The sequence below is a fragment of the Dysidea avara genome, chromosome 6 (genome assembly GCF_963678975.1).
Source record: "Dysidea avara chromosome 6, odDysAvar1.4, whole genome shotgun sequence".
NCBI classification, from domain to species: domain Eukaryota; kingdom Metazoa; phylum Porifera; class Demospongiae; order Dictyoceratida; family Dysideidae; genus Dysidea; species Dysidea avara.
This window is the reverse complement of record NC_089277.1, coordinates 6,755,451-6,780,578: the sequence shown is the minus strand read 5'-3', so window position 1 is coordinate 6,780,578 and position 25,128 is coordinate 6,755,451. Positions and strand designations below refer to the sequence as shown.

The following is a 25,128-nucleotide window of genomic DNA, read 5'->3' as shown; positions in this document are numbered from 1 at the left end:
GAAAATTATTTAACTTTGTTAAGGCGCTAGTTGTGATGGCCTACCGGTTGTTACTTTACCAGCAGTGTAGCAGAGCGCCAACTGGTCGTGCCGGTGAAATATCGTGTTGTAAAAGTGTGGGGAGTCTATTGTGTCGGGTAAGCTGCTGGTACGGTGCTTTCCTTGTGTAGAAACGAAAACGAATCGCTTTTGTTCAGCCATCCAGGTCCCGTGTGTGGAAACATACTTATTATAGGCCACTGTCTATATTGTAAATTCTGCTCTGTTCCTGAGCTCTGGAGGTTGGTACACTGTTAAATGTTTGGGTAGGCCAATCATATTGCAGTCAATTTGCACGTTGGTCATTGCATCATTGTTTTCAAACTGTAGGTAGTTAGGCTGTCACAATACCTTAATAACTAATCAATTTGTATGTGTTTGGAAACATAGAGAAGTCTTACAAACCAATGATAATAAGGGGGTGACATACAAGCACTGACCTGTAGGTGGATCTGCAACCGTGGTCTAAGTCACGGGTCAAGGCCACCAAGTTTGTGCCAAGTCAACCTTCAAGGGTAAAATTTTCCGATCAAAAAGTACCGAAATATCGTTGCTAATCCACTGGTCAATGCTTGAAAAAGGCTCTTAGTCACAGGTCAAAGTGAAATTTTGGCAGTTCAAGACTTTGACTGCAGTCACAAATTTACCTACCTACATGACACCCCCTTGGATAAGCATGGACTGAGATTACCAGTTCACCTTGCAGTTTGAGTTACTGCACATTTTATAACTGGTTTCTTTGTACTTGTCATTTGAGTTTTTGATCTCCTTTTATGTGGATTATTAACATTATTTATTCCAACTGATAAGGCTGCTTGCTGAAGTGTACTACTGTATTATGAACCAGCCACTGTTGAATTTAAGCTTTGGTTATTAGGGTGTCCTGATTGTCGAATTGTCCACTATGTTCTAAGTGTCTGGATTATGTAGATGTCTTCAAGTGTCCATATTAACAGGCTCCAGTGTAATGCTACTGGATGCAATACCACTGTTTCTTATTTTACAGGCACACAACGTTTACCCTTCAGTCATTGCCCGGGGTACCTACACGATTTGCAGACACCCAGGAAAATGGAAACTACCACAAAAAGTAACCTCCCTGTATTCCAATGTATTTATCATACCAACTCTTAAAGCAGCTATTAAACCTCAAGACTCCAGTACGCCGCTACAATGCATTTCAGGTAACAGGAGATACAGCTGAGTTGGCAGGATGGAAGATTATCAGAGAGATGTTGAGACATATTTGGCCTCGAGATCATCCCAATTTGAAAATGAGAGTAGTTTTAGCACTAGGGCTGTTAATGAGTGCTAAGGTATAGTTATTTGTGTAATTCTGTAGTATTTATGTAATTGGTGAAATATGTAATTATATAGAGCTATTTATTAGTGTGACATATAATTATGTGGTGTTATGTTGTGTAGTTGCTAACGGTTACAGTACCTTACTGGTTCAAGTGTACTGTAGATCACCTCAACAACTTACCCAGTATTGATACCCCTCAAGGAACTATTATCACCATGACTGCTGCTTTGATACTGGGATGTAAGTGTGTTGTGTGCGTGCATGTGCTCGCGCGTGCGTGTGTGTGTACGTGTGCATGTGTGATGGCTCGGCCGTACACACCAACCTGCTTAAACTTTGCAAGCCTCCCAGTGGATTACATCTTAAGTTTACACTTAGAGCTTGGCTTAGGGCAGATACAGCTTTGTCACAATGTCAGTAGCACTGCCAGTTGAAGTCAAATTAAAGTTTCCATCAATGTAGCTGCTTCTACAGTATGCAATGCCAATTTACTGTGAACTCTACACACAGTGCTAACAAAAGTTATGGTGTGTTGGTTACTGTAAAGATGTTATGTCACCATATATGGTGTGTTATGTACCCTTATAAGAAGCATACTATGAAATCATCTGTTATGCAGACTACATGTAGTGTATCGTGAGATCATGAGGTGGGGTTGAATAGGTTAAATTTGAAGTGTTTGCTGACACATTACCAACCTCTCCTCTGCTTCTTGAGGACATCAACATAATCCAGACACTTAGTTAAGGTTCCTTAGTACATAAACTGACCTTTAAATCAGGACATGATTGGTTGCTCCCAAGATATGTACCCACAGTCCATGTCCATACTATGTTTCTTCTTCACACAGATGGCGCTGCTCGTATTGGCGGTCAATTGTTTAATGAACTAAGAAATGCTGTGTTTGCACGAGTTGCCACCAGCTCAATAAGACGTGTGGCCAGGACTACATTCCTACATCTTCTCAACCTTGACCTCAGCTTTCATCTGTCTCGTCAAACTGGTGCCATCTCCCGAGCTGTGGACAGAGGAACAAGGTAGATGGACACTGATGATGTGTGTGTATAATTTGTTTTGTTAGGGGTATCAACTATGTGTTGTCTGCGCTAGTGTTCAATGTGTTTCCCACTATTTTTGAGGTCTCCCTTGTCACTGGAATAATGGTAAGTGTGTACAGAGCTACCTTATGGTTGTGTGTGCACGTGTGCATGCGTACATGCTTGCTTATGTATATGCATAAGAGTGTTGTTCGTGTGTGTGTGTGTGTGTGTGTGTGTGTGTGTGTGTGTGTGTGTGTGTGTGTGTGTGTGTGTGTGTGTGTGTGTGTGTGTGTGTGTGTGTATGTGTAGTACAGTACTATTGTATCAACCCTACACTACAGGCCTACAGTTGTGGCACATCATATGCAGCACTCACAGTCGGACTGGTCACAGTCTACTCCAGTCTCACACTGGGAATAACACAATGGAGGACAAAGTTCAGGGTACAGATGAACAAAGCTGACAATGCTGCCGGAACTAAAGCTGTTGACTCCTTAATAAACTATGAAACTGTTAAGGTAGGACCTCTAATAAAGCAGCAAGAGTTCATAATGCATCTCAGTTAGATACTCTCTCTTACTACTATATTATGAACTCTTGATAGCAGTTAACTGTAGCATTTAATATGCTGTGTATGTGTACATACGTACTGTAGCCAGTTATGAAATATTCTGGTATGACTTCTCTGACTCCTACTTGTACTGTATGTACACTACAGTTTTTCATCTAGTGAAGCTCACTGGCATGTGCTCTAATGCCTGGACACTTTTTAATCAACCAATAGTGTACTGAGTTTCATATGTTACCTCCATTTTTACAAATACAAGGATCTTCTTATTCTGCTTGAATCTGATTCACTATGTGTTTCATGTGCCGAAGCATTGTTATAAAATAGTGAAATGTTTATTCTTGCAGTACTTCAACAATGAACAACACGAGGCAGACCAGTATGACAAGTCACTGAAGGGGTATGAGGAGGCTTCACTGAAGACTACTACTAGTCTTGCCTTACTGAACTTCTCACAGAACCTCACCTTTAGTACTGCCATCACTGCAGTGATGTTGATGGCAGCACAAGGAATCCAGTCTGGTTAGTGAGTGTACAGTGTACATGAGTGGTACATGTATACATTGTGTTGCCTTAGAACCTGACTCAGCTGTACTCAATAAATGAGGACACCTACATAATCCAGACACTTAGTTAAGGTCCCTTAAACTGACCTGGACACCTTGCTATTGGTTTGTCCATGTACCTGACAGATCATTTCATTGTGTATCACTCACTCATTGTAGGTACAATGACAGTTGGTGATCTGGTGATGGTTAATGGTCTACTGTTTCAGTTATCAGTTCCACTAAACTTTCTCGGTTCTGTCTACCGTGATGTGCGGCAGTCACTAGTAGATATGCAGAACATGTTCAACATTCTGAGCCTGCATTCCAACATCAAGGTAAACCTGTTAGTCTACAACCGACTGCTTAAGTATGTAAGTACTTCTAAGCACAATAGGACCTTGAATCACAATTGTTTGAAAGATTGTGAAGTAGCTGTTCTATTAGAGTATTTCAATACATGTATGGTCTATTAGAACAAAATGTTTAATGGTGCTGTGCATTTATATTAACAGGGTCTATATCTGAACTTTTTTTTTGTTACTAAATTGGCACACAGGCAGATCCCATATTTGCAATTTTGAGTTGTCGTATTCACTAAATGTCTCTGGCTCCATGTCTCCTTACAGTCAAGTGTTTTTGCTGTAATTAAAAGGGTGTCCAAAAATATGATGGCAGGCTGATTTTTACACAGAGCTATATAGAACATCGAAATGCTTTAATTGAGCAGTCAGTGTTGAAACAAAAAAAAAACAAATTAGAGATTATTGTACTTCATAATTGCATCCAGAAGTAAACTTTGTCTCATTACCGTGAAGTTGGTTTGTTGCATAGAGCAAATGTTGTTGTAGATAAACTACTCTAATTGAATAGTCACCTTTGTGGCCAGCCATATGAGAAATGGCATGTGGACACCTGATTATGTAGTGAATCTCTTATCACAGTACTTTAATGGAATATCTGCATCATGTTACTTGTAATGCATGGGTAATAAACAAAGGATGAAAATTGTACAGTAAGAAAGCAGCACTCTGCTTTGCTTGGGAAGTTACAAATAATGAAAGTTATGTATGCCCTTACACCCACATGCACGTACCTGTCATGTTCAGTGTGTGAAGAGTCCTATAAGGTGTGGTGTTTCCACTGTCCTTTTTATTGTATGGTAGTCAAGCTCTGTAGTATTTCTGTGTTACTGTGTTGTGTAGGAGAAGCCTAAAGCTCCAGCCCTGATCATGGATCATGATGATAGTACAGTGACATTTGAAGATGTCACATTTGGTTACACTGAGAATGCTAACATTTTGAAGGGAATGTCATTCCATGTACCAGCTGGGAAGAAGATAGCTATTGTTGGAGGGAGTGGATCAGGGTAAGTGCGGTAGCTTGGCCTTGTATTGTCATCAAGTATATAAGTTTCTGTCAGAAGTTAACTGGGTCTACTTGAGACCAACTAAATCTGAAATTTTTGAAAGTGACTTTGGACTGGTCAATTGCGATAGGGCTGAGTAGTAATGGCGTAACTGTTAAATTTATGGCTACACTAGTATACGTTTCTGTCACTCAAAGTTGTCATGTGTGTGTGTGCCCCCATGTCCAGCTAACTTCTGCTTTTAGTAATTGTATTAGTCCTGCACACAAAGACTGCTCACTTTCCAGTAGTAGAAGAGCTACACAAGTAAGGCCATCTTTGATCCTTTATGTTTGTTAGCTTGTGTAGTGATATAATTCTACTGTATCTGCCACAGCAAGTCCACCATTGTCCGGCTACTCTACCGGTTTTATGATCCACAAGGAGGACGTATTCTTGTTGGAGGGACTGACATACAAGATGTCACATTAGATAGCATGCGCAAAACAATTGGAGTCGTTCCTCAGGACTGTGTACTATTCCATGACACTATATACTACAATATTCACTATGGTAACTTAGCAGCCAGTCATGAACAGGTAATAAGAGCAGCAGAGATGGCTGATCTTCATGATGCCATCTTGAACATGCCTGACCAGTGGAGTACACAAGTAGGGGAGCGTGGATTAAAATTATCTGGTATGTACTTGTGTTGCATAAGGCACTTTCCTATTTTGTTAGTGAGGTCCTGATTGAAGGGTCTAAACAGTATACAAACAGGACAGGAGTAGTAATTTACAATTTTTTTGTATGAGTTTCCTTATATCTTGGCTTGATGATTTTCAGTTAGCTGTGAGAGTTTCCTTTTTCTACTTATTCACAGAGATCAATGATATTTATTTTCTGTGTAGGCTCACTCGTTCACTCCCATACATCCTTACAATACTGTTAGTATATACACATGTATGGTTCTGGAGATATTATTTGGTGTTGATATTTTACAGGAGGGGAGAAACAACGTATAGCTATAGCCAGAGCCATCCTAAAGGATCCTGCAATTCTTGTCTATGATGAGGCCACATCATCACTGGACTCCATCACTGAACATGTAAGAACATTATCTGCAAAAGATGAGCTAGTCATGTGTCAGATGTGTAACATACATTGGGATACAAGCAAATATAGTGGTTGGGCTCTTTTACTGTACAGTGGGTTATTGTTGTGAGGCCCAAATTTTTGCGAAGCTGGTAAAGTGATCTCCAGCATAAATTTCTGTAATTGTGAAATCTGCAAGACATCAATGATTTCTCTGTAATTCTACACATCTCTTTGGATACTATGACAAAACTATGAAAATGTAAGTATACAGAAGGTTTGGGCACTCACTTGAATATACAAGAAATTCAGTCTGCCATCAGAAATTTTTGCAAACTAAGCTTCAATTTGCAAATTTCACTGAAAATCGGACCTCACACACATAACCCGCTGTATGACAGTAGACTGTTTTACAGTTTCTGTAGTCAGTTTGCATTCACCACACTACTTAGCAAAACAAACAGTAACATTTTCAAGCCTTGTAAATGTTGGAACTATTTGTCAGTGTGCTGGTATGGACAAACTTTTAGTATGGAGAAATTCAGGCACTAACATTAAAGTTTCAATTTAAAGTGTTAAGTGAGCTTTCCATATATGGGACCAACTTCCTTTGTATGTTGCTTGTATGTTAGTACATTATTTCACTTGTAGAATATTCTGAATGGTCTACAGAGAGTAGCCAAAGATAGGACATCTCTATTTATTGCCCATCGGTTGTCAACCATTGTTGATGCAGACGAGATCTTGGTACTACAAAATGGCAGAGTGGAAGAACAAGGTAGCCATTTTGACCTGATCGCCAACCCTAGTTCCCTGTATGCTGAGATGTGGCACAACCAGAACACAGCCTGGACTACCATGTCTGAAGCGTCACAACAAGAAGATCTCTAACACATCTCATATATTTCTGATAGTTTTGTGTTTCAGATAATATGTTTGTTGCTAAAATATACGTAAAAGTCTATTTATTTACAGACATATTTCTTTATCATAGAATGTGAATATTAGCTAAGTTACTATCACCATCGTCATACCTGTAGTTGTAGTGAACCACAAAAAATGGGAGTACATACATATTCAGTAGGTTAGCTTAGTACATGGCTAATACAAAGAATGCACCTTGAAGCCTACACATACATTACACTACGTATAATTATACTATACATACTGTTTTACTGCATACAATATTGCAAGTCGACTATAGCAAGAGTACATTACTCTTGAATATAGTGTAAATTACAATTGACTGGTGATTTAGTTACCAATGATATTAGCTAGCTTGCAGAAAAGTTTACTGGTTTTGTGTATGACTGTCTTATTTAATGTATGGTCAGATTATCTTGTGCACTTTCATGATTAGGCCTGCAAAAGCTGGGTGCAGCAATTTAACGCTTTTAAGTTAGTATATAGATCAATTCACTGATATGAACTATAGCTATATGAAATTAAAAACTAAAATCCAGCTGCTTGAATTGGTATTGGCAAACTGTTGAAGATGAGAAACTTAAGTTTATGTGGCCTAATGGAAATTAAAGTCTGAAAAGGCAAGCAAAATTTTATTTATATACTTTCATAGTTGCATAATACACAAATGTATGTATCATTGTACACTTACAATCTTTACAGTGAACATGTGTACAGACAGATTTATGAGGCGCAGGTAAGTGTACTATGGTCTACTGACACCCGCGCAACCTGTGTCAGTGGCCAGAACCCTGTTACTATGGTTAGCTCATAATTCACATCAACATTTTAGTAAAAAAAACTTTGCTTGGAATATTCTTATATACATGAAGAATGATAACTGCAATAAGGAAGTATTTTTGAAATGGGATTTACAGTAAGTGATTCTTGTATTAAAGAATATCCTGACTGCTAGCTTTATTAGAGTATCTTGATTCACTACTTAGCTACTAACATCATGCGTGGTTCAGAATATTATACAGTAATAACAAAGTATGTTGTGAATTATAAGTGAACGTCACTACTTGCACTACCGAGCTTCACTGCTGCACATGCGTTACAATGAACATCACTTATAGTTGTGGTAATCACCACTACACACATGCTAGCACGCATTAAAATTAATACTGCATAAAGGGTAAACACCATAGTATAGTTAGAATTACAGTTATTTCTACATAGGTGACTAAATGTTATTCCAAAAAAATTAAGTTTTCTTTTCCATGCAGTGAGAGATTTTGTAGCAAAGACGCATTGGATGCTATCATAGTATCGCAAGTTCCCACTGACCTGAAAAATACATTTAATGGAATGTAACGATATACCGCAACTAACTCAATAAAACTTACCAGATTAGAACAGATGTACAGTGACTAAACAATTTAATAGGCTAAAGCATAATCCACCTGTTTAATTTGAAGCTTCCATTTGGTCATTATCTAGTGACTGTACTGATTCACTGCATACAGCTTTGCTCATTGCTTCAACTTGGCTAATTTAAAACTGCTAGCATTGGTGGAATGTGGTGGAATGTGGTGGAAGCTGAATTTGTAAGCATTAACAACTCAATACTCCATTGCTCAGCTTGTGCCTTAATACAAGCTCCAAACTTTTCATGAGAGCTCTGGAATTCCAATGGCACTGCACTAGAAGGTGACTTGGCTGGGGTAGCTAGTGTGGAAATTTTTCCGGTAAAGCCTTCAATGGGTTCCTAGTCCTGCCCTAAGACTATGTATTTGTCTATCACACTATATTCATAGATGATGAATGGTGCACATGTAGTAGTATTCTCTGAATAGTGATGTCAAGTTACACAATGGATGAGGCTTTACTTTTTGTATTACACACAACTATGTGGCTGTCAGATTCTTGGAGAACACTCTAATAGAACAGTCAGTCACTTCAAAACAATTTCAAGTCATATTGTGCTTCAGGTGTTAGCTTCACAAGTACATCAAATGGTTAGTACTATGCATTTTGTGAACACAGTATATCTGCTTACTGTTTTGATCACAAGTATGAACCTTGCTTAGTGGTTGCTATTATAAGACCACCTTTAAAATGACAGCCATACATATAATCTCTGAACATGTTGCTCATTTAGACCATGTAACTGCTTTTTTTCAAACTATATAATTATTCATTACTCCAAAAAAAAAGACCTCCACAATAAGGATAAGAGTAGTAAGTGCATATAGTCAAAATATTTCAAGAGGTTTCACTTAGGACTGGGAGATTATATTGACTATGGGGAAATTGTGATTGTTGAGGTGTGTATTATAAATAATTATGATGTTGTGACATCACATGCAGTGGTGGATCAAGTTTAGGCGGGTTCATTACAAGAAATGTACATTTCTGCACATTTGTCAAAAAGTGCTGTTTGTTGTATTAGAGTATTTAAATACTTGCACAAAAACCTATAAATTTAACAAGTTTTATCAAGCTATCATAATATTACATGTGTAGCATATAAGGGGGTGGGAGGGTGGGAGGGAGGGGAGAAATAGGCGGGGGCCCACACACAAGAACACGTAAAAGCAAAATAGCTGGCGATAAGCTTCACAAAAAATATGTCAGAATTCATGTAGCTAATTCACATACGACATGACTACCGTCAGAGTATAAAACAGTGCTAGTTTAACTTGTACTCCACATGGATATGTTAAAGAAGTTGTCAGGGGTGCAGACACAGGGGTGTAGAAACAAAAATTGCTCTGTACAAAATAGCCCTATATACATGTACTTGAGTGAGTGAGTGAGTGAGTGAGTGAGTGAGTGAGTGAGTGAGTGAGTGAGTGAGTGAGTGAGTGAGTGAGTGAGTGAGTGAGTGAGTGAGTGAGTGAGTGAGTGAGTGAGTGAGTGAGTGAGTGAGTGAGTGAGTGAGTGAGTGAGTGAGTGAGTGAGATGAGTGCTTGCTTGCTTGCTTCTTCTTCTTCATACTGTTGTTTGTACGTGTGACCAGTGCCTGCATTCATGCATTCATCTGTTATTAATGTCTGCCATAAAATAATGTCATTTATTCCCCAATAGGTTCCTGAAGACTACTGACTTGCAGCCGGCTAAATTGACAGCCATTAGGCCAATGAAACTTGATTACCAGTTTCTCGCTCAGATTTTTGAAAATTTGATGCGGGCGGGCGGTTATTATTCATTATTCATTATTTTCCAAAAAGTACAACACACATCCCAAACATGAAGATTTCTGCCAAAAAAGTGAGTCTACATTGATTACTCCTGCATTAAATAGTTAAAATACGTTACTAATCCGTATAACAGGTGATTTTTCCATTAGAGTATAGCTCATTGCTCCATTAGAGTAAAAGTGACTGCTCTATTAGAGTATTTCAATCTGAAGTATCAATAATGAAATTCCATGCGGGTGTATCAAAAGCATGCGGGCGATGACGCGAAACTGCTAATCAAATTTCATTGGCCTTAGGCCACTCCAAATAAATTCTCTGTTTCCCGTCCACCGCCCGCATCTAGTTACTGACAGCTCTAAATATTCCATTATTCCGTATTCTTCTGGTTATTCTTGCATACTGAGAGGCTTAGTAAAAGCCATCTTGAAACAGTGTCAGCTCACGTGTCAGTAGTGCTATCAAGTTGACACAAACTTCACGTTTGCACTATTTTTGCAACTTGAAAAACTTAAGCATGCTTTTATGCAGCTTTTTATGGTTGTGCCAGGCAAATAATGGCTTGAAAAGCTGCCAATCTTATAATGAAATAATGGAAATGAACCGGCCGCCCGCATGCAAATATGCCTGAGTCCAGGACGGGAAACAGAGAATTTATTTGGAGTGGCCTTAGATTGATTATAACTAATTATTTATTATTTTAATTATGTGTGATCACGTGATCCCAATATAATAATAATAATAATAAAATATTCTTGTCTAAATGGGTTTGCTGCAGAGGAGAGACGCTAAACTGCTGGAATTTAGTTTTCTGTATTAGGCGGCCAGGACCGAGCGCCGCCAAAAATATTAAAAGCTAGACAGTGTGGAGAGAGTTACTAGTAATAACTGAAAACCAGGATCTAGTCTTCGTTAACAGAGATGAGATTACGTGCAAACGAAGATGATAAGGAGCTAAGTCTCTTGGATACAGACCCACGTAAGTTCGTGTTGTGCGTAGTGTATTGTGTTTAAAACCTATGCATTTCCTAAAGATTTTTAAAATTTAGCTTCCAGCCTTAGACCACCTTCAATCCGACCATTTAAGGTACTGCATGTAATGTTATGGTGCAGGTATTACTTTCAATACAGAGCCGAGTTAATGTTTAACCTGTAGCTGTAGAATCCCATTCAGCACTGTATATTATTTTCGCTTCTCAAATATCAGGCCTACGACCCCTGATTTCTTACAATGTTCAAGGAAACCTCCTTTGAAAAATGATTATGCAATAGTTGAGTATTTTAATAAATTATTGCGGCGTGTGCCTATAATAAGCGATGTGCATGCTCAACACTCCGTAAATATAGACTTAGTAAATATTTATTTTTTACACTAAAATTGTTGCCGAATGCAGTCCGGCTCAGAGCATCAAAATTTCAAAAATTCCTGGAGGGCATGCCCCAGCTCCCCCTAGCACATGTATAGGTGGCGGAAGAGGGGGTGCTAAGCACCCCAACTCAAAGCTGTATTGCACAACAGTCGTCACATGAACTTCCAGAAACTTGTCAATCATGGTCTAATAGAGCAGTCACCCTAATACAACTCAAGCGTGTATTAAAAATAAAACATATGGTATTTGATTAACAGCTAAAACCACCAAAAATGCCTATGTATTTAATAAATTTTCTTATGGGGGGCATGCCCCAGACCCCCCTAAAATTTTTCGCACATGCACCTACTACTACCGCCATAAATTTTGGGCGCCCCCAACTGTAGCATCCTTTGCAGTGGATATGTCCACCTTCTAAACTTGAAATCCCCTTAATAAATTCCTACATCCGCCACTGACATGCAAATGTGTATTAGCAAACTCAAAATGGTGTCACATATTTGTGGAAGGACTCAATCTGCCTACACTTTTGAGACAGTTTATTTTATGAATAAATAAAAAGCCTACCTGTTGAATATCTATATAAGGATACATTATAATATTATGTGACCAGATTTGCAAAAGGGATCTTCCCCACACATCCAATTCTATGAACTTGGAAGACCATAACTTAGTCAGTGATAAAGACAAAAAGTAACCTAAATTTTTTTCTCCATCTACTAAGCTCACTACTGACTAAATTTCCAGTCAATGGCCTTTTCCAATCTGAATTTATGAGTCATCATAGTTTGTGTGGAAGACCCCTTTGCAAATCCAGTCACATATTAAACTACAACTGCCTATAGCCTTAATCGTAGTTGTACACAATGTTATCTTTTATTAAAATAAATCATGCCAGGGGCGGATCTAGGATTTATAAAGGGGGGGGGGGGGGGGGGGCTAACTCAAGGTACTAATCTCTTGGGTAGAGGTGTGTGAAGCACACCTCCCAACATACAATTGCATGCATGCCCCCCCCCCCAGCAAATGTTTGAAAAATAGATGCTAAAATACTGCAATTTGGAGGCATTTCCACATAAAATGCATATTTCTGCCTGTAGATATTTTATATACTACCTTTAGATATGTATGGCTCTCTGCAGCATTTGCTAATGGAAAGGTTTGGGTAGGTTCAGACAACCAAGCACATGATGCATCCTCTCACAATTGCATGCATGATAGATTAATAACGTTGAAACTGGAACGCAGGCAGATTTGGAAAAATTCCATAACAGAACCAAATTTTATGCTTACACTGAATGTTCTATTAGAGTAGTTAGGTGACTGTTCTATTAGAGTATCTCGATCTTGTACACCTCCCATGCTGATCCGGGTCCTTGTTGCATAACCTAGCTTTAGCATCAGAGGAGGTTATAGTCACGCATCATAATCCTATGACATGAAATTATGCAATCAAGCATTGTGCTATGTGGTAAAGCTTGTTTAGAAGCTAGGAAAGCAGTGCATTGTACTGAGAAGGCTTGTAATATCACCAGGACGCTCTGGTACGGATATATAATCTGTCCTTTAGAATATCAAGAGGTGTGAAGGTTCAGTTCTTGGACAGCTACTGTTCCTCTTTTACATCAATGATTTACATGACATCATATCTCACTCTGAGCTTAATGTTTTTGCTGATGATGTAGCACTGTATGCAGACATGCCAACTCTCACGCATTAGGCGTGAGTCTCACTCTTTGGGTAGTAATCTCACGCTCTCACGCCTAACCCTCTGTTTCTCACTCTTTCAGCTTAGTTCTAATGCATTTCTCACGCCTGATCTGCTTTGTAATTAGCCCTGTGCTTAAAATTGGGCAGACCTGTGCTTATTTTTGTACTTAGAACATGCGACGACCTTTTTTTTTTTTTTTGGTCTTCACTACCAAAAATCCTGGAGCTGCACTTGAATCTGGTCCACATTGCTGGTAGTTTTGAGGTCTCACTCCTAAAATTGTTCAGAGGTTGGCATCTCTGTGTATAAAGAGATTAAGTCCAGTAGTGACTGCAATCTACTGTAAGAGGATTTGAATAATGTCTTTTTCTGGTCAGAACACTGGAAACTTCGCCTTGGTCCACCTAAATGTGAGGCTCTGTGCATCTCAAACAAGCATTTGAGATTACTACTACTTACTCTGTGAATGATATTCCACTTAGGTGGTCCACCTCAATACGCTATTTGGGGCTTCATATATTACTACTAATTTATGTTGGTCTAAAATTATTGCTGCTAAGGCTACCAAATGTTTGAATTATTTATGCCACACTCTGTGGAGTGCCCCTCTACAAGTTAAATCTACTACCTATAGATGCGTTGTCCGCCCTTTGTTGGAATATGGATGTCAGCTATGGAATCCTTTTACTCAAAAGAACATTCAGCTTTTGGAAAACACCCAACGTCGTGCTGCTCGTTGGGTATGTGGTAGTAGGTGGGATCCCTCTGTGTTTTCATGGACCAAGTCATCAGATCAATGTTTGGAACAGTTGAGATGGCCATCTTTAAAATCTCGCCGTGATTATCTTTCAGTTAATTTCCTTTGTGATATTATTAACAATAAAATTGCTGTCAAATTTAGTGACATTTGTTCTTTTGTGTCCTCTTGTACAAGATGGCATTCACTTTCCATTCTCCCACTGCAGTCTACCATCAATGCCCTCCGGTATTCTTTTTTTGGCAATACACCATTTATATGGAACAATATTCCTTTTGACATTTTATCGTTGTCAAATCGTACTGCTTTTCGTCATGCTGTAAAGCACTACTTTTTTGATTCTGTGTAATCTGTTAGTTTGTCTTGTGTGTGCATGTGTTGTGTTTTCTTGCTTTTTGTACATGCTCTCTGTGCAGTTTTTTTTTTTTTGTATGCTATAGTAACTTATGTGTATACGTATGTGTGTAATATTTTGGGGAAGCACCCTCGTGCAGGCCTAGCCTTTTGGTGCCACCCCTTCCTATTTGGATGAAATAGATAATAAATAAATTAGTTCAACCTTCCTTTGAGATCACGAGATGAATGATGACGCGTGATCAACCTCCTCTGCTTTAGCATAAATCCACTAATAATGCCTTGGAAAGATATTTATAAGGTGGATTTATGAGTATTTGTATTATTAGTGGTCATAAAGTTATGCTAAGATAAAATTTCATTATAATCCTCAACATATATTAATCAAGTAAAGGGTCATTCCATACCAAATCAACCAAAAAAAATCCGGACCCCTTCGGATTTTCATGAAATTTGGTATAGACATGGACTCTACTAAGAAACTTTCTCACACCAAAATTTGGCCAATTCTATTGATCTCCCTTTAAGATATGACCGCTCAAAGTTTATTAGAAAATATTACAGCAGTTTACACAGGTTTAATAAAATGGCCATAACTTTGTCAGCGATTTCCACAGAACCTTTCTGTTTAGATTTTTGGAATGCTTATTAAATTTTCGTTCAAGTGATATATAATTCATTATAATTACTCAAAGGAAAAGGTCAAACCACAAAAATGTGACTTTTTCCTTTGATCTTAATTATTTCAAAAACGGATATTTTAATTGCTTATATTTTTTGTTCAAATATTCTTCTAATAGCTTTCTTTCATGCCAGTAAGTTTGAAGTTGGGATGACAAGTAGATCATGAGTTATGGCTACATACATAATTCTTATTGATGTTTACATGCTACAGGGGGTATAACTATGAACACTACTATAACAATACAAACTTTTAAATTCAATTATAGTATGGAATTATTGGAATCTCATAAGAATGTGGTTACACATACAGTTGGAGGCATAGTACACAGGTATAATCACGAGATTAAACATAAGTATTAATACTCTCCATTGCTGAAGGCACACCAATATACCCATTTTATGGTTATCAATACAGTTTTGATAACTGGTGAAAATACCGTCAAAAGTCCATAGCTAATAGAAATTTTGTACCATATATTGGGAAGGTTTGGTACTTAAGTTTGGTGAAGAAAATAGTTTGACAAAATTGTGAAACTTCATAATAAGAGGGTTTTAAATTGGTAAAGTAACCAAATTTGTTGAACAATTTCTCCGCTAAGCTTTTCTGTTATTATTTTGTATAGTGCTTGTCCGACATGCATAGGCTAGGCATAGCAACCGGGGGGGAGGGCAAGGGGAGCCAGAGCCCCCTAATGATTTTCTATGTTTAGTGTGCAAAAAGATCGAAGTACTCTAATAGAATAGTCAGTTGTTGTTTTAGAGCAGTAATTGTATAAAATTGCCCTCAGAATTGATATCAGAAGGCAAAATTTTCCTGTGGGGGCATGCTCCCAGACCCCCCCAGAGGGGTTGTGTTCGCATGTTTATACTGTCCTTTACAACCACCTGGAAAAGAGCCCCCCCATCGAAAAATATTCAGCTACGCCTATGACATGTATAATTTTTTTTTGCGGGATCTGTATGTAATGTTTTTTGATGTTACAACTATACTTCATAAAGTCACAAGGAAAACTCCAGATGGGGAACAACACAGACTATAGCATTGCCTTGTCATCAGAGATACTATAGCAATTTAGGTGGTAGAGTACAGACTGTCTGTGGGATCAAGACCTCTATTTATTTACTATGTATATCAGCATGAATTTCAAAAATGTATTGCACCAGTAACACTTAGACACTGGAAAACTTCATATATGGACATCAACATAGACAAAAGCATTATTGCATATTTCAAAACCAAAAGATAAATTTGTAAAAGAATATTTTTATTGTCTGAAATTTGAGTATCAGTGGGTTACATTTATTGCTGGACATACGTACAGTAGTTCACCATCAAACACTGTATTCTGATTAATCTTTATTGACTGTACAACACCAATGGTGGTACTATATACGTCCAGCAATGAATGGAATCCATGCACTGATATACTGGAATACTTAACAACAAATCCTACCATTTCACACACTTTTTGTGTTGCTTTTCATGAACTAATGAATGAAATTTAGACCACTTACCTTAGATTATCATACTTTTATATATATTTACTGAAAAGAAGTTGGATCCCTATGCAAGTATGTAGTTTTTGATGTGTATTTAGCTTTTCACATAACTGCTTGCATAACTTATTCTAAAGCGGTAATCAAAATGCCCTGTAACTTTTTTTTTTGCTGTACCATTGGTGAACACTAAATGTTGTAAGTGTACTGTAGGATAACTTAAACTGTCACTGACTTGATGCATTTTTCATGAAAAATCAGGAGCTGTAGGTGCACCTCATACTCAATTTGCAAAAATTCGAGAAATTGGTTTACGTACATTATCAGTGTCCAATTGTGTGTAACTACTCCAAATTTCATGGTCATACCACATTCTATTACTGAGTTACAAAATTTTAAAAACATTACCAGATTTTGGAACAGTACACTAATCCCTTCTGAAGTTTTCTTTGCACTGGCACTTTCTTGTGATTTTATGAAATGTAGCTGTTATGTCAAAAAACTTTGCATACAGATCTTACAAAACAATTATACATGTAAAATACACTATACGAGAAGTTTGGCAGGGGAGTTGTTTGGTGAAGAAATGAAAACTAAAACCCTTTTCCTTACCAAACTTACAGTACCATAAGATAATTTACCACCAAACCTCCGCCATATAATTATGGTATACAACCTCTATTATGGACTTTTGACGATATTTGCACCAGTTGTCATAACTGCATTGATATACGTAACATGGGTATATTGGTGTGCCTCAGCAATAGAGAGTATTAATACTTCTGTTTAATGTTGTGATTATGCCTGTGTACTATGCCTCCAACTGTATGTGTAATACAACTTGACCACATTCTGATGAGATTCCAATCATTCCATACTACAATTGAATTTAAAAGTTTGTATTGTTATAGTAGTGTACATAGTTATACCCCCTGTAGCATGTAAACATCAATAAGAATTATATATGTAGCCATAACTCATGATCTACTTGTCATCCCAACTTCAAACTTACTGGCATGAAAGAAGGCTATTAGAAGAATATTTGAACAAAAAATAAAAGCAATTAAATATCCGTTTTTGAAATAATTAAGATCAAAGGAAAAAGTTACATTTTGTGGTTTGACTTTTTCCTTTGAGTAATTATAATAAATTATATACCACTTGAAAGTAAATTTAATAAGCATTCCAAAAATCTAAACAGAAAGGTTCTGTGGAACTCACTGACAAAGTTATGGCCATTTTATTAAACCTGTGTAAACTGCTGTAACATTTTCTAATAAACTTTGAGCGGTTGTATCTTAAAGGGAGATCAATAGAATTGGCCAAATTTTGGTGTGAGAAAGTTTCTTAGTAGAGTCCCATGTCTATGCCAAATTTCATGAAAATACAAAGGGGTCTGGATTTTTTTTGGTTGATTTGGCATGGAATGACCCTAAAGCCTAAAAGTGAAGGGGGGCTTCAGCCCCCAAAGCCCACCCCCGCATGCATATATGATGTTAATGATGCATGCATAACATCGTGATAGTTATCATAATCGTGATCCTACAATCTTGAAAGTAGCAAATTTTCACATCACTCAGCCCTAGTACTCTTAATCATTCATGGTCAGATTACTGATGGTACGCTGTTGTGTATATATGTGTGTGTGTGTTATTATTATTAATTTGTGAAAATTCACAGGGGAGAGTAGGAATTGTCCACGCCGCCGCCACTACAGCAGCCAGCAGGGATGCACAGTTGTGGTCCATATCCATAACTATCATCGTGCGAAGCATGGCTCATTGGACAATGGCGCCGATCGTCCACACTTTCTCGGCGAGATACACCGTCATGATCACTCACATTTATAACCTCTGATACAACACTGAATAATGACAAAGATGGCGACTTAATTGCATCTGATACGCATGCGTACACCACTGACCCCTTCAATTTTAAACAAGCATTACTACGAAGTTTTGCAGGTGTGCTAACTGTGCAAGAAAATCTGGATTTGTATGACTCTTAGAAAGAATTGATTGAATAATTAATTTTTCTAGTATTATATGCTTTGCTGTATGAAAATGTGTTGGCGTATGAAATTATCACAACAAAGCTATAGCTATAGTGATTAACAGAAGTGTACTTATTGTAAAATCATCATGACTTTGTTTGATACAGTAAAAGAATCTTAAGTCATGTGCTGTCTGTATAAACAAAAGTCCAATGAGATGGTGAAGCTAAAAAGTTATCACATTTAGTTAAGTAAACAAAGCCATACAAAGAATGTGTATTAAACTAAAGTATAATCTGTTTCCCATAATAAAAGATGGGGTTTATACTAAAGTATAAGATAGTTAGTATAATGCAAGACTATACTGAGATTATTTGTATAGTTTAAGCCATTAGATATACCATCTTATATATTCCCCTTTTTTCACAGTGCACATTATAATATTTGTTACTGTGCAGAAATCAAAAAGATTGTTGTACACAATCCAGGATGGCCCCAAATGCCCCCCCTCATCCTAGGTGGAAACTTTGTCAGGCCAAGATCAGTTTATAAAACTCATGAAAATATGCACATTTTACTAGTATTTATTACAAATTCGCCTGAAACTAAAGCAAGTTAAAGTCAAGCTAGCTGTCACAGTGAAAGTCACCCAGCACCTTCGTGCGTATTAAGCGCCTCTAAAATAATTATCGTATTGCTGTTGTTCAAGACATTCAGAGCCTTTAAAACAGCTTTTAAGACTTCACAACCATCTGCAAAGGCCAAAATGGCAAAAATCAACAGTGAGACACTACTAAGAGGTGATTATTTGCTGCTTCAAAAATGCAACAACTAACAAGAGAATCTGGCTCTCCCCACTGAACCACCTACAACTTAGCCTATTTGTGCCCCTCCCCTTGCCAGCTCCTGGATCCGCCCCTGATAGGTGTGATCATAATGCAAGTTCAAGTTGGTACAAAATTCATCTAGGTAGGGGAGTGAATTACAAAGGGGGGAGTGTGTTCCATAGTCTGATTGTAGAAGGGAAAATTTAGAAGAGTCAATCATAGTGTCAAGTTATTTATAATATTCTTCCCTTGATGGACGATGATTAGGTATTAGATCATTTATAGCTAGGTATACTTAGATTGCCATTAATTATCTTATACATTGTAGTTATCTTAGACCTGTTTCTTCTTTCTTCGAGGGTAGGTAAATTTAATGATGACATCATTCTTGTTACACTACTAAATCTAGAAAAATTATTGTAGCAAAATCTGGCTGCTCTCCTTTGGATGGATTCAAGTTGGTGTGGGTGTGGGGGGCCCAGACAGAAGATGCATATTCAACAATGGGGCGGACCATCATCTTGTAACAATTGTTCTTAACAGAAACGGGGCATTGGTGAAGATTACGATGCAAAAATCCATTAACCTGGTTTGCTTTGCTAGTGACTCTTAGAATGTGTTCGATAGTTTCTGGTCAATGGTGACCCCAAGATATTTTGTGTGAGGAACCTCAGAGATGATAGAATTCTCCAGATGATAGCTATAAATGATGGGATTTCTTTTATTGGTAATTCTCAAGTGTTCACACATTTTTTAATGTTAAATTCCATCAGCCAAGTATGGGCCCATTCAGTAAGTTTGTCAAGGTCCTGTTGTAGGGCTATACAATCGGATTCGGAATGTATGTAGGAGTACAGTAGGACATCATCTGCATACAATTTAACCTTACTATTGACACAAGCAGGGACATCATTTATGTACAGTAAAAACAGAAGTGGTGCGAGTACAGTACCTTTGGGTACACCAGAGAGAACTTGTTTAGAGTATTTGTTTTTCCCTTCTAGCACTACATACTGGGATCTGCAAGTTAAAAAGGACTTAATCCACAATAGGATAGATCCATCAATCCCATAATGTTGGAGCTTGAGGTAGAGTCGGGAATGTGGAACCTTATCAAAGGCCTTACTAAAGTCAAGTAGAAGTACATCACATTGGCCCTTTTGATTTAAACACTTGGCAAAGTCATTTACCATGGAAATTAATTGTGTTTCACAACTCCTTTTGTGACGGAAACCGTGTTGTTCATTGCATAGAATGTTAAAGGATGTTAAATGATTAGATACACTTAAGTGAATATACTATATGCTCTATTAGACTATGATATAGCTCATTTAGAGAGTTACTAAATCACTTAGTCACCTGACATGCTCATTTAGTCACCTACACATGTTCATTTAGTAACCCGCTCTCAGGCAATTTTGTATGTGAAAAATAATTATAACACGAAAGATATACTGGAGTACTTGATAATACTGTAATACAATTCTTCTCCGTGTTCTGTGAATAATTCTGGAGAAATAGTAGACTAAGCGGCATATCTACTATAGCTCTAGCCGTTACTCTGGTTACCGGTCGAATAATTATTTTTGTGGGCGCTGTAAGGACATCAGGAAGAAACCATTCTGCTGTTCTGCATTGCTCTTTCACCCCACCCTAATGCTCTGGCTATAAAGGTATGTGCTTTAAACCATAGTCTAAATAAGTTAGACACCGCGACCAACGGGAACTAAGCGATTTAGTAACCCCAGCGCCCTCGCTGCGCTCGGGACGCTACAGCCTCGGGCCATCAGGGTTACTAAATCGCTTAGTTCCCGTTGGTCGCGGTGTCTAACTTATTTAGACTATGGTTTAAAGTGCATACCTTTATAGCCAGAGCATTAGGGTGGGGTGAAAGAGCAATGCAGAACAGCAGAATGGTTTCTTCCTGATGTCCTTACAGCGCCCACAAAATAATTATTCGACTGGTAACCAGAGTAACGGCTAGAGCTTTAGTAGATATGCCGCTTAGTCTACTTTTTCTCCAGAATTAATATTATTCGCAGAACACGGAGAAGAATTGTATTACAGTATTATCAAGTACTCCAGTGTACCTTTCGTGTTGTAATTATTTTTCACGTACAAAATTGCCTGAGGACGGGTAACTAAATGAACATGTGTAGGTGACTAAATGAGCATGTCAGGTGACTAAGTGATTTAGTAACCCTCTAAATGAGTTATATCATAGTTAGACACCAAGACCAAAGGAACTAAGCCCTTAGTAGCGCACTCGGGACGCTACAGCCTCGGGCCATTGGGGTTACTAAATCACTTAGTTCCCTTGGTCTTGGTGTCTAACTATTATATATTTTGCAGCAGATACATGTAAGGGACACAGGTCTATAGTTGCATGGGTCTGATTTATTACCTTTCTTATAAATAGGAACTACCTTCGCAGTTTTCCAGATACTTGGTAGTATACCTTGATCTAAAGAAGCCTGGTAGATCAATAAGGCTGGGAAGATTTCATATGCCATTTCTTTAAGAAAACGAGCAGGAAGGTTGTCAGGCCATTAACATACATGCAAGTAAAAATTAGCTAAAACGAGATTTATATAAGTGTTTAAATTGTCCAAGAGTAGCTGCAGTGTAAATTGCAGCATTCAATGAGTTCCAAATCTGCGTACCTTTATAGTAAAAAACTATTCTTTCCATATGAAGTCCTGACTCTTGGTACAAAAAGGCGATGACTGTTTCTTCCAACATGGGAGGTAACAGTTGTAAATGTTTCTCTTAAGTAAGCTGATGAGAAGAGTTCTATAAACAATGATGGCAATATGGAATCTTCTACGTTCAGTCAAAGTATGGCACAAAAAACTTTGTGTAGCTGGAATCAATGAACAAAACTTATGTTCAAACTTTTTAAAGTACTGTACAGACGAAGGTGACCACACAGCATCACAGTAGTCCAGTAAAGGAAGGACAAAAGCACAATACAACTGAACACCATAACTTACAAATAGATATAAAGTATCTCGAGTAAGAAAGGCTCTTTCAAAAGGGGTTTTCCATGGAACCCTTTGAATCACCCCTGGATCCGCCCCTGCTACGACTGACTAAGGTCAAATCTCAGTACATGATCATGGGCACTATATATAGAATATCTGAAATCTGCAACTTTTATTGATAGCAAGGTAAAGCATAATGATATGAGAGGTCATGTATCAAAAGAATTTGAAAAGGTAGGCAAAATTTATATTGATGTATCTGAGTTTCATACACCTGAACACCATAACATACACATAGATACTAAATAGGTGTATATTGTTTTATACAGCATGTTCCCATATCAACTTTATGATTATACTGTATGTACCTGCACATGTGTGCATGCATACATTGACTACAACAACTATAGCGATGGCTTTATTTATATATACAACTTCTATTGAAAGAAACATGCATGTGTTTACATAAGTGCATGCATACATGCATGCATGATGATCACAAGTATGCAACATGCATGTTCCTATAAAAGTGCCAAAAGCTCAGCAGTAGATGCACTTGCTGTATAGAGAGACTATTATAGCAGTTAAAGTTGGCCATGTTGCTGTTCTGCATTTATGTTCTTTTCAGTTTGGTGATAGCCAGCAATGCCAATTATCTGCGGGATAGTGATCACCTGAGACTACGGTTTTTGGGCGTCCCTGATATGTGGCTTGGCTGCAGTTTTAGTGTTTGTGACATGCGAGATTGTCCAACAGACTCTGGTAGACCCTGGGATTTTAACAGGTGTACTGGAGAAGTATTTCAAATATTTGGTCAAGGCGGCTATCCTGGTTCTGTGATAAGATCTGGTCAACACATAATGCTTAAATGGCCTAGGGCTCATAACAACTGGATAGGCTGCAAGAACAATCATCGTTGTTACAAAACTACTTGTCCTGGTTCAATTACTCAGGCTCGTGGGAGATTTAGCAGATGTGATGGAGAAAACTTCACAATTTATGCCCGTGGGAAAAGCGATGGAGATACCATTTATGATGAAGATGTAGTGATGCTATATGTGAATGTTCACAGAGGATATGTGTCAATACAAGGACGATTTGATGGGGACGACACAAGCGTTAATTTCTGCCCTGGACTAGCTCCACCAACTAGACTCCGCTTTGATATATGCCCCAAAAACACATTTCAAATTTATCGATAACCATGACATAAGTCTGTAGTGCTGAGTAAACTTTTTTGGACTGAACTAGTAGCATAGTAGTGACTAAATGCACACACTATAGAGAATTGCTATACTCTTGCTAAAGTATAAATTTATTATATGTATATTCATGGTACTATCTATGAACAGTTCCTATATACACTATAGGTGCTATACACCACTATACATGCGTGCAACAGTTTAGCTGTTTTCTTGTACAGCAAAGCTGGTAGTACTACAGCTTTATATGTGTTATTACAACTTGAAATTTAGCTTTACTGATATAAAATCATAAACAGGATATGAATAAAGCACCAATGACGTAACTATATATGTTACAGGTAATCAGCAAGCAACTGCATACACCACTCCAGTGCCTGGTGAAGATCAATAGTGCCTTGCTGTGGTATATAACTGATAATCGTACCAGTCTGTGGGTATGTTTATCATGTGTACAGTGCTTCATGCATTCCGTAAAAATTAGTAAACTGGTAAACAAGTCTATAATAACAAGTGCCTATATGATCAACCAATTATTCACCAGCATGGGTTAGCTGCTGAAAGGATCGTTGATGAACTGTCGTCTCCTTCATGGATAACTCAGTTAAAGCTCTCAAACGCCCAATCCATCAATGAATTTCAGTCACTAATTCAGATCATTTCATCTACTATCGTCTAATATGTGAATTGTAACAAGATTGCTCGGGATATGACTGAACTCACTCTTCCTCTCAGGATTGTGTGTGTACATACAATTCAGTATATCCCTCACAAGCATGATATGACTATATAAGTGCTACCAGTATAATACCACACATCACACACAAAACGCACATGCTACACATACACCCTTCCAGGGACCCATCTGAATGTCTGCTCACAAACAAGCCTGGCTGACACACATATACATAATATTATATGCTTTCAATTCTGGGTTAACAGTCAAATATGAAAACCAATCTCACCATGCAAATTTAAGTGAAAACAAACAATGCTCAATAGCATCGGGGGTATGAAAAATGGCTTGCATCAGCAAAACAATGAACAACTGGGTGTGTTGTTGTAAAATAAACACTGATAATTTAAATACTATTTATTGCCTGCATCATGTTTAATAACACACAAAACAAAATGTACAATAAGAACTACAACTGCTGCTTACATAACACGCTAGGAGTTCAAACTTGAAAAGCTGATATGTGCATAATAATGTAAAGTAGTGAACACTATTACAAAGCTTTGTATTTTTCAAATGTTTCCATGCAGTATACACATGTTATAGATAGCTTTATGACCATACACTGGACAGTGTTTCTACAGTGGTTACAGATAATTATATAAGTGATGATATACATAAGGGACAGATAATCAACCAAAACGTCTCTTCTATCTGCAATACAGCAGAACCTCAAATTAACGGACACCGGAATTTCCTGTTATAAGGAGGTAGTCCTTTTTCAAAAATTGTACTGGCAGAGGTCTATATAGGGACCTCAGAAACTGTCCTTTACAAGGAGATTAAATGTACAATGTCCTTTACAAGGAAAGTTCCACTGTATACGTAATTACTACTATTGACTGCAAGGTTGGTTTGCAGGGAAACCTCCATTTTATTGCTTGCTTAGATTAAATACTTTAAAATAACATTCTTGACATATAATAAACTTTCAAGTTGTGATATCAATGTTTCCTTTTTCTTTAA

General features: G+C 37.7%; 1 protein-coding gene across 2 annotated transcripts; it reads left to right on the top strand.

The window, feature by feature from the left end:
* The first annotated feature begins 5 nt into the window (after positions 1-5).
* On the top strand, positions 6-6,948 carry LOC136258149 (iron-sulfur clusters transporter ABCB7, mitochondrial-like). Of its 2 annotated transcripts, none has more exons than XM_066051461.1 (13): positions 6-137; positions 1,046-1,129; positions 1,179-1,355; positions 1,465-1,585; positions 2,196-2,382; positions 2,427-2,508; positions 2,727-2,903; positions 3,301-3,475; positions 3,679-3,836; positions 4,704-4,867; positions 5,244-5,545; positions 5,851-5,954; positions 6,593-6,948. In XM_066051461.1, the coding sequence occupies exons 1-13, from the start codon at positions 36-38 to the stop codon at positions 6,830-6,832; spliced, it is 2,073 nt and encodes a 690-aa protein (XP_065907533.1). In that variant the 5' UTR covers positions 6-35; the 3' UTR covers positions 6,833-6,948. The 2 variants fall into 2 exon arrangements, with proteins under 2 accessions (XP_065907533.1, XP_065907531.1); XM_066051459.1 differs by having other exon boundaries at positions 1,176-1,355.
* The last annotated feature ends 18,180 nt before the right edge of the window (positions 6,949-25,128 follow it).